The sequence below is a fragment of the Tetrao urogallus genome, assembly GCF_951394365.1.
Source record: "Tetrao urogallus genome assembly, chromosome: 2".
Taxonomy (NCBI): Eukaryota; Metazoa; Chordata; class Aves; order Galliformes; family Phasianidae; genus Tetrao; species Tetrao urogallus.
Genome location: NC_136814.1, coordinates 67,838,913 through 67,857,043, shown reverse-complemented (window position 1 = coordinate 67,857,043; position 18,131 = coordinate 67,838,913). Strand labels below are relative to the sequence as shown.

General features: G+C 43.2%; 1 protein-coding gene across 2 annotated transcripts in view; it reads left to right on the top strand.

Annotated features, from left to right (window-relative positions):
* LIN28B (lin-28 homolog B) overlaps positions 1–724 on the top strand; it is a gene marked incomplete at both ends in the record, with an annotated part of 79,110 nt that extends 78,386 nt beyond the window's left edge. For both annotated transcript variants that reach the window (XM_079532530.1, XM_079532529.1), the window contains one exon: positions 355–724. In XM_079532530.1, the coding sequence (XP_079388656.1) occupies positions 355–724 (370 nt within the window). The remainder of the gene's footprint in view (positions 1–354) is intronic.
* Positions 725–18,131: the final 17,407 nt, after the last annotated feature.

The following is an 18,131-nucleotide window of genomic DNA, read 5'->3' as shown; positions in this document are numbered from 1 at the left end:
GAAAGGTCCCGCAAGTTAGGAGCTACTTAAGGCTGGTCTTTTTGTTCAAGGAGTACCAAGGTTTTTCATAGCAAGATACTGACTGATAAGGACTATGGTAACAGAATCCATTTCCCAGTAAGTATTTGGTTTGTTGTTTGTTTTTTTTTGTTGTTGTTTTTTACCAGCATGACAAAGGGGCGCATTCCAAGTGTGTTACTTAAAAAGCAAAACTGCTTGCGGCAGTGGGATGTCAGTGCAGATGCTCCTGCTACTTCACCAGCAGACAGGTTGCCCTCTGAGTTTATGATGCATAAAAAAATCTTGACAATTTCATGCTGCATTTTATAACCAGCTGTCTCTTTTCATTTCTAGATGCTACAACTGTGGTGGCCTCGATCACCATGCTAAAGAATGTAGTCTACCTCCACAGCCAAAGAAGTGCCATTACTGTCAGAGCATCATGCACATGGTGGCTAACTGCCCCCATAAAACTGTTTCACAACAGCCCACTAGTTCTCAGGGAAGACATGAAGCTGAACCCCAGCCTTCCACTTCTGCTTTCCTGAGAGAAGGGGGAGGAACGTATGGCTATTCATCTCCATCGTATTCTCAGGAGGGAAGGTCAGAGATCTCAGAGCGTTCAGGCAGGTCGCCACAAGAAGCTTCTTCAAGTAAGTTATCTGCATCACCCGAAGAACCAAGCAGAAAGGGGCCTTCTGTTCAGAAAAGGAAAAAAACTTAAAGCATTTTCCGTAACTTTCCATTTTCTTTATCCTCTTGGGATGTCTACCTCATGCAAGTACAGGGGAAATAATTTCATTATCAGTAGCTGATGTGGAATTTTAACTACTGTTGAGGAACTGTGATTTTTTTTTTTCTTTAATAGACAAATCACTCCAAGCAAAATCCATTTGAGCAGGGTGCATTGCATTTTACCTTCTGTATGTGTGTGTGAGTGTGCACGTGCGTGTATGTATACGTATCTATGAGTATATATTTTTTTCATCAGGACACTCTCCAGCTCCCACAATGTTACTGTGAAGCAATAGACACAGTACCCATAAATGTTCCTGAACTCGTTCCCAGAATCTGTTTTCAAACGTGTTCAAAAAACAAATAAGAAAACCCAAGGAACCTCGCAAAATGAAACAAACCAAATCTGAAAAACCACACTCAGAACTAAGATAAAGACTGTTACTTTCTTGTGAACCAAAGGATATGTTCATATTTTAAAGCTGCCATATGGTACTAAAGATACTAAGACATCCCCCAGCCATCAATTTGAGTTACTTTCTTTGTCATCTCCACAGAACATCACTTTCCCCATTCCCACCCCTCCACCCCCATGCCTCAGAAGGGCAGTGTCACAACTAAACATAGCTCTCATTGCCACCGTCCTTTGGTGGTAAGGAGTTTAAAGCTCCAGAAAAGACAATGAATGTGTAGTTTCTGTGCTGGTTTCTCAAAATGTTTTGTTAAAGTAATATGAGTGTAACTGTAATTTAGATGATTGTTGTGTAGGGGAGACTGTGTAAGTTGTTAAAGAACAAACCTCTTTGAGTGGTATCAGGATACCATTCTGTTGAACCTTTTGTATTCTGTGAACGTTTAGGGGACCTTGGTGGCAGTAGTAGCAGCAGCAGCAGCAGCAGCAACTTCTCTTGGTCCCAGGTAGTGCCCTGCAATTTGAAGGGGACTTGTCCCTTATTTACTGTTGGGAGAATTGTGTAGGGATTTTTGTTGTTGTTGTCTTGTTTCTAAAGAAAACGAAATGCAAAACTAATAAGATCCTGAGATAAATAGTTCCTTAAGATAAAAGGTAATTGGGTACTCACAGTTGCTTAGCCAGCCTCTCTTTCTGATGATGCAGCACATGTACATTAAAGAAGGACAGGTGCCTGCTGTGTACAAACCTGAGTGAAAAGGTACCTGCAAACTTGCCAGAAGCCATGGACATCACCTGCTTCTTGTGAACGGGAGACTGCTGCTGACCAGCCATGGTCTGGTGTGTGCTGGGACCACACACTTCTGCATAACAGAGGAGGAAGATTGGTGGTCTCAGAGTGAGACTCCCTGGGCTGCAGCCCTTGCTGGGGGTTAATAGAGTTGGAGCCTGTCAAAACTTCAAGTCACTTTCCATTTGTAACTTCTACATTACCAAGTCATACGTACGATAACATACTTTGACAAATCCCATTGCAGATGTAAGTTAATTAGAGAAACGTATGTAATCCTTAGCATTGGCAATAAGCACAGGCTGTTAAAGCTTGAAAGAGTCAGGTAGGTTTAAGCTAAGATAATCAAACAGAAGAAACAGCCCGCATGGGAGGCTGCAGTGAGCCCAAGTCCCAGATGTTGGAACTCCTGCAGCCGATGGCTCACTGTGTGGCCGCTCCCTTCCCAACTGTCCTGCCGGTTGAGACTTGTACTGCTGCTGCTGCTGCTGCTTCAGTAAACAGGCAGTAAGAAAAAGCCTCAGCAAAGGGCACAATTTCCAGACAATTATTTTGTGTGAATTCCTAGCCAGTGTTTGCGAGAATCTCAATGGTTTGTACTGAAGTTCTCAGTGTGCTAAATGCAAAGCTTACCTTTGACGATATTGAATGTGATATATCTATAGAGAACTTCCTTGCCTTACGTGAGGATAGTAAACCTATTTAAATTATGTAGACAAATCAAAGTGGCATTGCTTAACCTTCTAGCCGGTGTAAAAACCCAGGTTAAACAGCAAAGATGCAAAACTTAGGTCACTTTGAATGTTTAAACCAAAGTTCCTTATAGAAATAGGCAATTGTGGATTTGAGAACTGGTCATTCCCTGTTTATATGTAAGAAGTTCAGAGCTGAGATGAGGAAATATTTTCAATGGGCAGATTTTTATTGGTGCTGTTTGAAATCACTGTGTGCACCGAAGTCAGACTGAACTGCAAAGAGCACATACCAAACCCTTTCTTATTGTTGATAGCTTAAGGTTTTATTTTTATATATTAGAATGTTATCACTATTACATAACATACTCAGGACAAAGAACTTTGCTCAGGGAATATACCATGTAATGTTGTTTTTACTTTACAGAATAGTCTACCGACTTACTCAGAACAAACCAGATAGACTTAGCCCTTTTTATCTCTCTATAAGTATTATGTACTGATGTTAGTAACTACCTCTGAGTTGACATAGACCTACATTTCTGATAATCAGATTTCAGCGTTTTGTATTATAAGTTCCTGTGAAGTGAAAAAGTGGCATTCTGTACTGGTTGCTTATGTGAGCATATGTGTCTACATTCACAGGGTCTGAGCTTTCAGAGAAGCTGCACAACCACAGCTCCCACTGGCTTCGAGTTGGAGTTATGGTGCTTAGCTTTTCTAGCAGGGGAGGGGGTGGGGGGAGGGGGAAAAAAAACCACAAAGACATCAAGCCCACTTTGTTTACATAGGTGACAATAAAATTATTATTCTGTTTACAGCAAAAGGCTACCTCATATTTACTGCATAAACACACCTTTGTGCTGCTCTGGCCTTAAAGGTGGCTGTTGATCTATGGTACATACTTTTTATCTGTACTGAATATGTAACTGATGTTTCACCACTGCATACTTCACGGCAAATACTTGTTTAAGATGAAGCAACCATTTGAAATGATGAGAAGTTTCCAGACATTTCTTTAGAAGTTTTTATTTTTCTGTCTAAAGGATGATGGGCACTGTTCACAAAAAATATCTCCCAAGCAGACAAAAGTATACATGCCTGAGTTAAACATAGCAGAGCAAGCTATGGCAGGTAACTACTTACTTAGCACTGGGCTGCTGTAGGAAAAAAATAAAAAAAAATGTAATTACACTCCTTCAATAGGCTGCTCCAAATAAGCAAATAACACTTGATGGGAAGAGGCACAGACTTGAATTTGGGATTCTTCCTTCAAATCTAAAGATGTAATTAATGTTCTACAGCATTGGCTCAGCCTTGGTTTCCCCTATTCACCAGCCCGTCCTTGCCAGAATGCCTCACAATAAAACTCATTTCAGTAGAAAGAGCTCAGGTACCAGCTCGGAGAGATGTATATTTCTTCAGACAATACTGGAGATAAGGTTAAACCCGAAACGAAATCTCTCCCTTCCATCTCTTTCACTCCAAAACACTCAATTTTGATCTAACCATAAGGGACATTGTGAGATACTTTATATTCTCCCCTGGGGAGAGTTAATGGAATCTATTTACAAACTAAAGAAATTAAGCCGTGAAGAACATTTGGAGGAAGAGCCAAATAACTTTTTGCTGTAGCTGCTGGTAAGTCTGGCACTGTAGTACCATCTGCAGTATTTTGCTTTTAGCTAGCTCTCAGGGAGTGCCAAAGAACACATCTGACTCCTACTTTTTCCCTTTGTAGGCCATCTTTTTCAGCCCAGCTCTATTCTGCACCAGTGTTATCCTGGAGTTCCTGCTTAGTCATGCATAGTTTTGTGAATAGAGCCCCATAAAAAGTGTTTATAGATCTTGTAACATTCTTTGTAAGAAGAATTATAAAAGAACATGGGAAATCTCATTGAGTCTTAAATTTAATTTAATTAATTTATCTGTAAGAAATGTTTATCATAAAAATATATATGTATTCCCCTGTGCTAGATATAAAAGTAATTGGGAAGATGCGTACATGTGCAGGTGCACTGATTTTAATTTTCTAGAAGTCTTAATGAGATTTGAGTATTGTTTTAGAAACAAGCAGAGCCTCATTAAATGCATCAATCTGATTTTGCTTAGTTTATCAGCAGCCTCTTCTTTAGGATACGCTGGTTGTGTGTGACCCCGTTACAACCGCCGACTGATAGCAAGAGGTTGCTTTATGAACACACCCTTCTTTCCAATGCTAAAACAGAGCTGTAAATTAACAGCTTTGGTAGTGTTTTTGTAAGAATATTGAAAAGTACCAAGGTATTTGCTACCATTCTATTTGAACCAAATGGAAGAGCAACCAGCTTTACAAAGGATAATGGTTTTGACTACCTCTTGGATTACTAAGTTAAGCAACAACTGGCTGACAACCATCACCAGACTGGCTTAAACTAGTATGCGTTGCTTGTGGTAATAATAACAATAACCATACTAGAGACCAAAGTGAACACTGATTTCTATATGTCTTTAATACTGTGTCTTATCTAGTGTTTTTAAATTATCTTCTGTAGTATAGATTACCTCATTGTCCATTTTGACTTGTATGTTGTTTACAAGGTGAAATAAAGGAAAAAAATCACTTGCATTCTATGTTTTAAGAAAAAGACAGCGAGTTGACATTTTGAAGATCATTTCACCTGTTTACTGTCTTGAGGGACTAAAGCACTGATTGCCTTTCTACATATCATGTATTTTATATTCTCATTTCATGCCTAATGTCTTTTTTTTTTTTTTCCTGTCAGTCATGGATATTGTGAGGTTTAAAAGAATTACTTGATTGAAAATAAAACATATAACGTTGGCATTTACACAAGGCCTTCGAGATTTTCTTTATTTGGATGATTAAAAAAGCCACTGCGGTCAGTGTTCACTTAATTTTAGGATATTAACCTGCAGAAAGATAATTTGCTGTATGTGTTGTTTGTGGGGGATTTGTGGAGGGATGGTGGAATGGTGAAATAAATTATTATTGCATACCTGGCTCACACTACCAGTACTGCAGAAATTGCACCCCAAACCACTTTCAGCTATCGAAATTAAACTGCAAGATTATAGCTTTGGCTTCTTATTCTCTGTGAGAATGCAGCAGTCATTAAAGTTATCAGACATCTGGGTTGTTCTCTAAGATGAAAAGCTTTCGGTATTTAAGCCTTATCCTGTCTCTATTACTTCTTTCGTAATCTGCAAGCTCACATATATCTTTTGTATGCTAATTTGAAGTAATTTTAGGTGTTGTTTTTCAGAAATGAAGGGGCTGTCATCTGCCATTACTTGGAAACGTCATCTCCAAATTACACGAAGTATTTTAGCGAATTCTATAGCATTAGCTCATCATTTTGCACTAAAAAATGGGAGGACTTCAATACGTCAGCTGCATAGCCATTGTGCATCAGTACAATCTCTACCAGTATGGGAGATTGGCAGCAAAATGTTACAATCTCTGAAATACAAAGCAGAAAAGCATCATCTACATTTCCAGTTGCATAATTTTTTATTTTTATTTTAATATTTTTTTTACCTCTGGATGAGTGAGCTGTGAACATGTGAGCTATGAACATGTTCCCCCTCTACTTGTAGCCTGATAGTTCCATCTTGACTAGTGCAATACACAAAGATAGAGTATCAGACATATCATGCCAAGGAGAAGAATTGCTTTGGTTGAAGCTTCCTGAATAGTCAATAGAGTAACACCAAACTCACAGGCACAGCTTTTTCCATTTGCTTACCTGTTGTATAAGTCTTAGGACATTTGCTTCTGAGACATTGCCAGGCTTTCTGTAACCCTCAGTCCTGAAACAAATCAGCCTTTTTTGAAAGAATTGTGTTTTTTCCAGTGAAGTGTTGGTCCAGGAGCTCTGGGCAAGTCAGTCATTTCAAAAATATTCTTAATTCATGAAAGGCTCCACATCCATCTCCCTCTCTGCACGAGTCTTCTTGTCCCTGATAATAAAAATGTCCCAAACGCTTCACATGCTTAACTCTCCTGTATGCTTACACAGGAAGAAATTCTGTGGCAGGGGTAAGGGAGTTCTTTCTGTGGATGTCCTGCTCCTGTTTATTGGTGTAATTTAGCTGATGCCTTGTAATGAAGTTAGATAAGAGACCTCAAGGATCATCAAGTTCCAACCTCCCTGCCACAGGCAGGGCCACCAACCTCCATATCTAATACTAGACCAGGCTGCCTGGAGCCCCCCTCCAACCTGGCCTTGAACACCTCCAGGTATGGATCATCCACAACCTCTCCATCTCTAGATACCTCTTTAAATAAAGGCTTTACCTCCTACTTCTCTGTGAAGGGCTCAGCTGTGCCTGGTGGCATCTGCAGCCACAGTGCTGTTGACCCAAGTCAACCAGTCAACTCCTGCAGGTTACACAGTTCCTACTGTGTCCTACAAGCGTTGCCCACTGCACAACTGCACAGTAGCTGCCATTGAGCCCCACACACACTTTCAGGTTGCTGAAGCTCAGTTAAAATGCAGCTGGTCAATTGTTGCTTCCTGGCTGTTGCATGTTTCGCCTCAGGTGCTATTTGCTGTGCAGCACTTAGCCTAGATATGCTGGGCCAAAGCAGCCAGACAATTCATAAACCTATGAAAGTGAACTGGTGACATGACTCCCATTTTACCAGCCAAAAAAGGGTGGATGAGGTGAAAAAAAAAACAAGTACTGACCTTTGTATGCAGCTTTAGATGCTTACAACTTCTTTTCTTTTTTACTCTCCTCCTCTCGAGTCCTTCAACTTTGATGCTCTGTCCGACTCTGGCTTTAAGTACAGTCTCCTTCCTTTAGCCACAGTATGGCTCAAAGGCTTTCCTTTTCTGCATACATGCATTCTGTCCGACCATTTCCTGTTCACATCATGCCTTCCTTGGAGCACACCCTGCAGCTGCTCCCAGGAACATTTCACATGGCCAGTTTTTCCTTTGCACCTTTGGTGTATGTGTTGGTTCCATGCCACGAGTACACACACTGCCTCAGTGAAGGACACGTGTCTCCTCTGTGCTGTATTTGCACACCATTAACTAGAGGAGCTCCCAGCCCTGGGACCACCATAGCTCAGGCTTCCCCTTGCAGAGCTGTGCATTTACTGCCTACAAGGACATGAGAGGCACTGTAGCTGAGCTCAGTCCAGACTAACCAACACTGGCACAAAGGACAGACCCCATTATCTCCTGCAGGAAGCTCTGCTGTAGTCACAAGAGCATTGCACCCATAAGAGCCTCCCTCACCTTCGAGTGTAGCCAACCAGCATCTCCTCCTGACTTCTCTTAGACAGTTTTATCCACAAGCCCCCCAAAATTTCTCAAATCAGAGCTCGCAGTGGTGCTTTCCAAGGATTAGGACCGATTTCCAGCTGTCCCTACAACTGGAATAAGCTGTGCTTCCTCTTGTTGCTAGCAGCTCACTAATAGCAGCCTACCCATCTCCTTCATCCCTCTTAGCTGTGCTCAGGACACCTCTGAAAACAAAATGGTCTGGTTTGTATTCTGTGAGCCTTACAGCCAGTCAGCGTAGACTTGTTTAAAGAGAGCTGCCCATCGTCATCTCTGGAACTTCATTCAGCTCCTAAGTCTAACTCACAGAACAAAGCCTGTCCGCCTCTTTTTACATTGATAACAGCTAGGCAGGAGGACACAGTGGGCACAGGGGACAGAATGGAAGAAAACACCGATCAACACAGATGCTGAGCAACACAAGGTGAGGTTGCCAGAAAATCCTGTCAGTCCAGTGAGACACGTGAGAACATGCCATGCTCACCCAGAGGAAAACCAAAACCCCCCTTTTCCTGAGAGGCCACCGCCACAGAACACAGGCTAGAAAGAACTGGGGCAGAGTAGAACAGGAAGGGCTGAGAAGGAGGAGGGCAGGAGCCTCTGTCAGCTGGCTTCACATGGCTGAAGAGGTGTGGGCAGCTCATGGGGGCTGTGGGACTCCCACTGCCTGTACCCTGCCTCATCCAGCACCTCCAGGCCTATCCAGATGGGTCCAGCTCTCTGGTCTGAGCCTGGTTTAGCCCCCCATCAAGTCAATACGGAAAGGATTTGGGTCACTGTAAGCTTTTGTCAGAAGGGTTGCCTGAATTAGTTCTTCTGTTTGAGATGAAAGGACGAAAGAGGTTCATCTTTGTTCTCCTGCTGTCATGACCCCATCCCATCCCTGTCGCTATTCTCTGGTTCTCAGCAAGGCCCCAGCACCAGGTCATAGGTCAGAGAGATCTGCGAACTGCTTCCCTAGGGAAACCTGAACCGGCTCCAGCACTTCCAGAAAGGAATGGAGTCAGTTGGTGTCACTGAAGTTAACTTGCAGCAGCTGTCAGAAAAAATGCATCCTATATACACAAATAGACACCGACTAACCAAAAGAGAATGGCATCTGTGAATCTGGGGGCATGTAGGGTTATACATTGTCCTCCAGTTCTAAGACTTGTGCCTGAGTTCACTGGTGAGCATTCTGCTCCTGGAGATGTTACCATACAGCACAGATGAGCCCACAGACAAAAGCATGATTTTGAACAGAACCGAAGCACTCAGACTGGGTGATAATATATCATACATAGTCATATATTATACAGGAGTTTGCACAGGTCTTCCTTTTCTTCCCTTCATAAAAACAGGTTAAATAGGAAAAAACACTGATATAATCGTTGCTCACATGGAGCAGTATACAGACCTAACATGAGCCATCTGCCAGAAAGAGATTTTCTTGACTCACAGTTTAAGATCTAAGCAAGGAGAAAATGTCAAACCATCAGTCCCGGCACACACTTATCTCAGTCAGCATTCTGTGAATCTGTGGTAGATGTATTCTACATAAATCTGCTTCCCATCCAGAGCAGAAGTGCCTGTTTCAGAGGCGAGCTTCCCCACAGCTGCCAGAAGGATCTGCTGAGCAAGGGATGCCCACATGCACCATGCAGCCCATCCAACAGCAATCTAACTGCAGGGTTGCTGCTACATATATAGCATCACATAACACAGGTCAGCAGCCCACATGAGCACATGCTGCTTACACAGGAAATTCACCCTAGGAATTAGGAGCTGGCACTGCACATGGCAACATCTCAGCTGCTATTCTTGTTGCTGTCCAAAACAAGCCCAGATGCCCATGGCACAGACCTATGCCAAGAAGAGGATGTAGCAACTCTCCCAGCTATCTGGATGGCACTGCATATCTCTGTTCCAAAGCACAGACAAGCCACTGCTCTGAGCTGCATTCCCACAGCTTGTAATATGCACAGCCTCCATCCATACAGAGTAATCTCTTGGTGATTCAAGATCACTCCCACAGCACCAATACCTACACACCACACATCACTGTACTACCTTTTTCCTCTTTCCCACCATGCTTTCAAGCCATACTTCTGATGGAAACCAGCAACAGATAAAAGAGGGGGGAAAAATAGCATTCTTTCCCTCACGTTTTCATAATATAGGTCCATATATGTTTACACTGCTCTTCCAGATACCTTCTCTCTTGAAACAAATAACAGAGAGGTCTTCTGTATCTCTGCAGAAGCTCACAGGACAGGGCTCACGTCCAGCAGCAGAGACTCCTTGAAGAGGTGAACCTCGTGCAGCCATTGCACTGGTGGTTCTTCCTCCAAGAGGGCACCCACAGCATCTGCTCTGCTCCAGTGGAGAACAGGTGCCCTCAGGAAACACAGGTGATGTGAAGATAAAGGAGTGGCAGCACCCTGCATGTCCCATCCACCTGTCCCCGAGGACAGGGCTCATCTGCTGCCGATGCCTACGGTCCTCTAGTAACAGCCTGGGAGATGCTTATTTTTTCCCCAAGACATTCCAAGATGTCTTTTTCTTTCCATAGCACAAGCCACAGCTGAGCTTGAATATCAGTGTTAGGTCAACAGAGCTGGTGAGGAAAACAGGAGTCGTGTAATGGAGTAATTAAAGGGGGATGGCTTTCAAAACCGATGTTTAGTTTAGAGCTGTAGACTGCCAGATGACAGCGGAAACTCTCCAGCAGCATTTCCCTCTTTGGAAAAGAGAAATCGTTTTCCCCCTCACTTCAAAAGCCCCTCATAGATTTCCTGTACTGTTTACGTCACCGTCTTTATCAGCTCAGCTCTGTTGGGGATTTCCATTACTTTCTCAGTCAGCACTTTTCAGTACTTCTAATGCACTGAGCACCATGATGAATGCGATGCAGGAGCAGAGCGGTGCTCAGACCTCCTGCTCCGAGACTCGCAGAGTGCAGCCATCATTCCTGCCAGGATGTGATCCAGCTGCGGACTGCAGCACTGATTTTCCTGCATCTTTCTTCAGTGGAGAGTGGGAAACACAAGGAGAGATAACACACATAAGCGGTGTTGTACCTGTGGTACACCAATAGCCATGTGCATCTTTAATGGGAGCAGCCATACAGGGAAGGTATTGCAGGGATAAGTGCAGATCTACCCATTATTGATGTGATTCTGTTTTTGCAGTTCCTCCCTTTCCCAACAAGGTTTACAGTCATAGTTACGTCCCAGTTCCTCACCCCAGCTGAGAGAACCATTTCTCCAGCCCTACCCCAGGAACCTGCAGGGCTGTGCTGGATTTTTTTTTTAATTTCTATTTTTTTGGCTTCCTCCATAACACTGACAGCACTTGCAAAAATCGGGCAGCTTTTATCCTCAGCAGAGACTGCTGTTCATCTGCATTCCTACCTTCTAACATGAAAGTAAACCAATTTGAGATTAAAACAATGTAAGAAAATGTACAGACAAACTGTAATTAGCACCTGTTTAACAATTTAGGAGAATAACATAAGAAAATACAATCAAAAAAAGACAACCACATATCCACGAGTCCTCTAGGACATGACCCAAGTATGCCCATCAAGGAAAAAGAGGAAAAAAAGAAATCCAACCATGCCAAAACAGCAGGGCTCTCAGTCTGCTGCAGGCAAAGGTTGATTGCAATTAAAGGACGTCAGAGGCAAACAACTGCATCATTGCAGGGAAGAAATTCTTAGCAAACAGGAGTTTGAGTAACGTGATTTTTGCCTTTGACATTCAGGTAAAGATATGTGGTATTTCTCCCACGTTCTGTAGGGTGCTGTACAACATATTATGTGCTTGGAAAATAAAAGAGAGAGAAAAGAAAAAGAGAAGTTTAATGTTCAACGCGTTCTAAAAGGAGCAGTAACACATTATAAAAGTTATTTCTCCAACATAACAGTAGCTGATGTCAGCCTGAGTTTTTCAGGGACTCCGATCAGAGCTGCTGTTGCTAAGTATGCAGCCTGGGGATGGACATATCAAAACCATATCAGACGAGCGTGATACAGTTTCTTTTGATAACTGTCCCTACTGCCAGATTTGTTTTAAAGAAGGAAAGAGGGAAGGGAGCAGGACAGAGACAGACCACCAGACACCCCATCTGTTCGCATATGAACTTCAGTTCTTTGTAGGGCTCCCAGAAGAGCAACTCAATCTTCCAGTCCTCACAACCAAGCTTTTAACTTTTGACATAATTTTGTCATTGCAATTCCTCCTTCTGACACTTGCAAAAGTGAAACATTCATCTAAGAAGGACAGGATTACGCGGCTACATAAGCTACTCACCTTGCACTCAGGCACACTTACCTCCCACAGTCAAGTCCACCATTGGCACACTGCACACAAACACAACTCCAGAAGATTCCCCAAGTGCAGAGGGAGCCCATAGAAGATGACTCTAAGGCAGCACGTCCACACACTGACTTGCTCTTACAGGCTCTGTTCACCCCTCTCTCCTCATGCTCAATCAAACGAGTGAACTATCTCCACCTGAGCTTCCTCCTGCTGCTGGCTTAATGTTGAGGAAGAAAACCTGCTCTCCCAGCCCAGCTCTCATCTTGCTCCCAGCTGTGCTTTCTCCTTAGGACCGTTCTCCTCACCATTAGAATCAAGGAGAAAACCTTCCAGGCCCTCCATGCTGTTGGCACTTGCCTCCAGAGCCATGAAGGTACATTTCACACACACCAGGTCCTCCATGGTGCCAGAAAAGCACCAGAATGTAATAATAGTTCAAGGGCTGGAAAGGCTCTGGTGGGTCTCTCCACAATGTGGTGCATCTGAGCTACAGTATGCAGGACAGGTTGGCAACCAGCAGCCTACTAGGAAGAGCTGCCTATGCTCTCAAACTACACCAACTTGTGCGTGGAGCAACAAGTCAATAATGCGGGAGGAGGGGGAAGGAAGAGAATAGCTTTGTGTTTACAGACACATATAGCTGATTCTCACTCCTTTTCCCTTTACACAAGCTTCTGCAGTATAAGAACCTTCCCAGTCTGGGCAAATATGACCAGTCTAGGTTTTATTTCTATCAAGATACATCTGTCATCTTTGGTCACCCCCACATGAATGGAATAAGAACAGAAATGTGTTTTCATTCAGGTAGAGCACTTGTATACTATCAGTTTTGCTTCTTCCTTTCATCGCTGTCATTTTGCCTGCTGCCTGTTTGTTGCACATCGTATGGAGGGAAGCCCACATACACTGAACAATGAAAAAACACAAAATGCGGCAGATGCTGTGATCTAGGAAATAATTTTATTAAAAACTGAAGGGCAGCATGCTTTCTTCAGCATTTAAGAGCGGAAAAGATTTATAAAACTTCTCACTACTTTTGCCATCCAGTGTCTGCACTATTACTAAATTTCACCACTTTCTGGAACAAAGCAGAGCACCGACGACCAGTGAACAAAACAGTATCGATGCAATAGCACACGCATGGACGTATTTCGAGAGGTATTGCTTTTGATCTGTTCTTTGCTACAAAGGATGATGGGGAATTGCTGTCCCAAAAGCACTTTGCAGAGGAAACCAGGATGTTGCCATAACGGATATTAATCCCCAAGGAGAAAGCAAAGGAAGAACTCAAGCACAGCAAATTGCAGTGGCCGGGCAGCGTTCATCAGAGGCACCCGATTGCTGAAGGAGGCACCGGAGATCGTAACCCAACTTACATTCATCCTTGTGCAAAGCTGTAATTTCTGCTCAAGTTACAGCTTATGAGTCTTAAAGAGCTTCCTGAAAAACGAAACAGGTGTTCTCAGCAGACACAGTCATGGCGTGGCTGTAACTTGGATTTGCAACGTACACATTTTATGTTCATTATGTGCTAAGTAAAAGTTCTCGTGCACCTCAAACTCACCTGATCTTTAAGCTTGCTGAAAATGCCTTATCCTCCCCATAGCCATAATGACTGTCAACTGAAAAGCATTTTGCTCCATTAAACAGCCCAACACAAGCCCATCTGCTTCTGCTGCTTTGTGAAGGGTCTGCAGGGCTCTCCTTCTGAAAAGAAGCGTGCAGACAGTTTGCCAATCAATACCTAACAATTCTGCAACTTTTGCTATAAGATCTCCTCTCGGTACTCTCTAATGACTCTCTTATCATCCTGCTCTCAGGAAGCTTAAATGTCAGGACTTATTAATTAAGATGGTTTGTCTTCTCTTATTAATCCCCTAAGTACTGAGAACCCATTCCCCTTTAATCAAGAGCAGCTGGGACCAACACTGCACAAGAGACGGAAGAGCATTTTACTCGGGCGTACTTCCCGTGACTGCATTTCTGAAACAATCACTAAAGTAATGGTCACTGTTTCTCCAGGAACACTAAAATGTGTCACTATGATTTCACTTCCCAAAACTCCATCAAAACGATCCCTCAGCCCACATCAAGCTCAAGGTGAACTGTACTGAGCCCAGTGCTGCTCGCGAAATTGCCGCCTTCCGCACCTGCAGGTGCTGAGCCTTCACTTTTGCACTAGGGTCTAAGAGGGTGCCAGAATTTACTGAAGGACAGAGCCCTGCCAAAGCCTCATGCGTTTACCCAAGTGTCTGTTACCTCATGGTTTTGCTTTCCAGTGCATCTATCAAACGATGATAAGGAGATTATGATTCAGCTGTGCTTGTTTCTTAAATGGAAATAGCACAGGATAAAAAACAAGGTTTTTGCTATTTGCATTCCACTTCATTGCACTGGGGTTTTTAATTCAAACACATGAGCTACTAAAAAAGAATCAATGGCAGAAGTTCTATGAACCACACAGGCAATATTTAAATATTTTGGATCATTGATCCCTCAGTTCTCAGAGAGCTTCTCACTGCAAACACCCGTTGGGGGCTGGAGCTGGGACCTGCAGAACTGCAATCTTTCTTGTAGTGAGGGGCTGGATCATGGAGCCCAACCCCTCTGCCAAATCAGGCACCCTACCACAGGTGGCACAGGTAGGCTTCCTGTTGTGTCTTGAATATCTCCATAGAAGGAGACACCACAGCCTCTCCAGTCTCGCATCCTGCTCCAGTGCTCCATCACTCTTAGTCTAAAGGAGTTTTCTTCCCCCCAAGGCATCCTGGCTAACAAAACAAAATATCTGCTCCTATAATTCACAACTGCTGCATAGTAAAAGCTATGACCAACATAATATGATTTAACAACTTAGAAGCATACACTGTTTTATGCTTGATTTCCCAGACACACCTTGGAAGGAGCCAGCAATGGGTTTGCAGCCTGTTCTCCTCCACCTGTGCACACCAATGCTCCTTTAAATCTGAATTATTACAGGATGCTTCTACCTACCTTCTGCAGCAGTGATGGAGAGTGCCTCATTAAGTACAGAAAAGCAGGCTGCAGCCTGTTTTAACCTCTGTTGTCTCGGAAACAGCCCTACTTGAAACAACAGGTAAATAGTCTTTGCACATTGTGTACAGCAAGTAAACATTTGCTATTCATTTTACCCATTCACCCACAATGTTTAAATTTCCAGCCACATATTTTTATGCAGTAAAACGCATTGCTTCCTGTAGTATAACACAGCTCTTTCTCGTCATTTGCAGTGCAATGCTCTGTTGGCACAGCACAAGGCTGGGCTCTCACTGCTGGCAGCTCACGGGGCTGAGGTGGGAGGCACGACCTGCACAGCTCTCCTCAAGTCCTCCTCAGGAGCTGCATTTTCTCCTGGCACTGAATAATATATAGCAAGACAAAAGAAACAAGTGTGGCATAGAGGGAAGAAGAGGAAGGAAAACCATTATTTGTACATCGGGCACTCCAGGCTTCCCGATTATTTCCTTGCTAATCTATGAGGTCTATTCCAGTAGTGAAATTCCTCTTCAAAGCATGAAAGCGGGCAGAATTTAGATAAAATTACATCAGGACGAGGACATGGCTCCCTGTGTCTCCCTGCTGAATAAAACTATTCCCAATTTCTTTCCTGCCCTCCCAGCAGCCGAGAGGCACACCCAGAGATGCAGGCACCCTTCCTGGCATTCAGCACAAAAGCACTTGTTCCCTGCCTGTGCCAGGTCCTCAGGTTTCAATCCAGGAAGGGGCAGGACTTTGTGTTATTTTCACCAGGGTCATTTATGTGATCTTTTTTTTGCTCTGCCACTAAAAATCACCGCAGCATCCTTCTTCCAGCTGGTGTGTTTTATTCTCTGGAATGGGATATTCATCTGGAATGGGATATTCATCTGGAATGGGAACATCCCTCCTAATGCTGAGCTCAGAACTGTTCCCTGGAGCAAAGCACATCCCTACCAACCCATGCATCTCTCACCATTTTGTAACCGACTCAGCTTTTCGATCAACTTTGTGAAACAGCCTTTGCAAAACCTGCAAGTATGTACAGAATTGTTTTATTTATTAAGCCTGGTTGTGCTGTAATCTAAAAGGAATGTGTTTTAGATGTATTATCCAGGTTCCTGTAACAGCACTTGTTGTGCTTTAGTCCCCATCATTCACAGCACTCCCTCTCATCTGGAAACTGAGCATGCTTTGGGCAGCAAGGACCATCCAGGATGCTGGATCAGAGGACCTGCAGCCTGATTACCATCAAGGAATTGTTAAGGTTGGAAAAGACCTCTAAGATCACCTTGTCCAACCATCAGGCCACCCCCACCACGCCCACTAATCACATCCCTCAGTGCCACGTCTACATGACTCTTGAACACCTCCAAGGACAGTGACTCCACCACCTCCCTGGGCAGCCAGCACGAGCACACATATGCATTTTATTGCACTGAGAATATTTGATGTTCCTTTCTACTATATTCAGTTGTCTACAGCATCATAGTCATAGTATTTGAGTCAAGCACTAAGATGTGACATATTTTCACACACACAGTTGTGTTCTAGTCACCGACCTTGTTTTACCCCAGCAAGCTCCCTGATTCCATCTATCGCCCTGGTTTTTCAGGGCAGTGGCTTTAGAAGCTGTTTCAGCTCTCACTTACTTACAAATAACGCGTAATGGCTGCAAGAGACTCTGTGCTTCCTACACAGGGACTTCCATAGCATAGGTTTCGATGACAAGCAACAACTTCCAGCTGAAGCCAAGGTGCTCTCTTTCACACAGAATATGTGGTGTAAAGACATCCCACACCTATTAACACAAAGTTGTAAGCATGCCTCTCCTCAGTGAGACATTTTTAATAAATCAAAACTGAGCAAGCCAAAGATACACCGGTGTGTTATTAACCACAGGATTTAAATTCACAGAAACAGGAACACTACCAATGCAGGTCACACTTCTGATCATTTAGGTGCACATTTTGATTTTATGAGTTTTTGGATAGGGAACAAATGGTTCACATACCTCAGGTGCAGGGCTTTGCCAGGACACAAAACTAAAATGAATGACAGAGCAGAAACAGCCTCTAACACCTCAGACTGCTGAAGAGCTCATGCCGAGTTTCTGACTGTACCTAGTAGAGTTTTGTGCAATACAATAAATGGAATCCTATCTACCTTCAGTATAGTTAAAGTACACTGTTTGTTTCATGACAAATTTCAGGAATTGGCAAAGCACAGACTGACAGCTACTATCTATGCATCTCCACAACCCAGACAGAGCTGCTACAGGTGCCCAAAAAGTTCCCAATGCCTCCCATTATAGGACTTGTTTTAACAGTTTGACCTGAATTTCCTGAATCAGCTCTACATCACATATTGCTGTGTGCAAAGATTAAGCCAGAACAAATCAATCATCCCATGGACAAGCCTAAGTACAAGTGCACTGTTCTGCACATCTTAAGAAAGTAAATCCAGAGACCATAGTGGGCATCCTTCCCTTAAGAGGCACTGGAAACATCACAGCCTTGTAAAGAGATGTATATTTGATACCAATGGGTTGCACACCTTGGATGCAATTTCATTAGACTTTGACCTTCTCTTGTGAAAAAAAAAAAAGAAAAAAAAAAAACCAAACAAAAAAAAAACCAAACCAGACCACCACCAACAAAAAAAACAACCAAGGCTTCAGTATTAACATACTTACCTACAGAAGTAGTTAAGGTTTGAGGCGACATTACATTTTCAGGAAACACATTGATGATTTAGTGAGCACTGTGGTGATGGGTTGACGGTTAGACCAGATGATCTTAGTGGTCTTTTCCAACCTTAATGACTCTACACATTTAAATATTTTGACAAAATAATTAATAAGTCATTATTACAACCATGGAGTCAAGCTGTCAGGTTAGGAAGTGT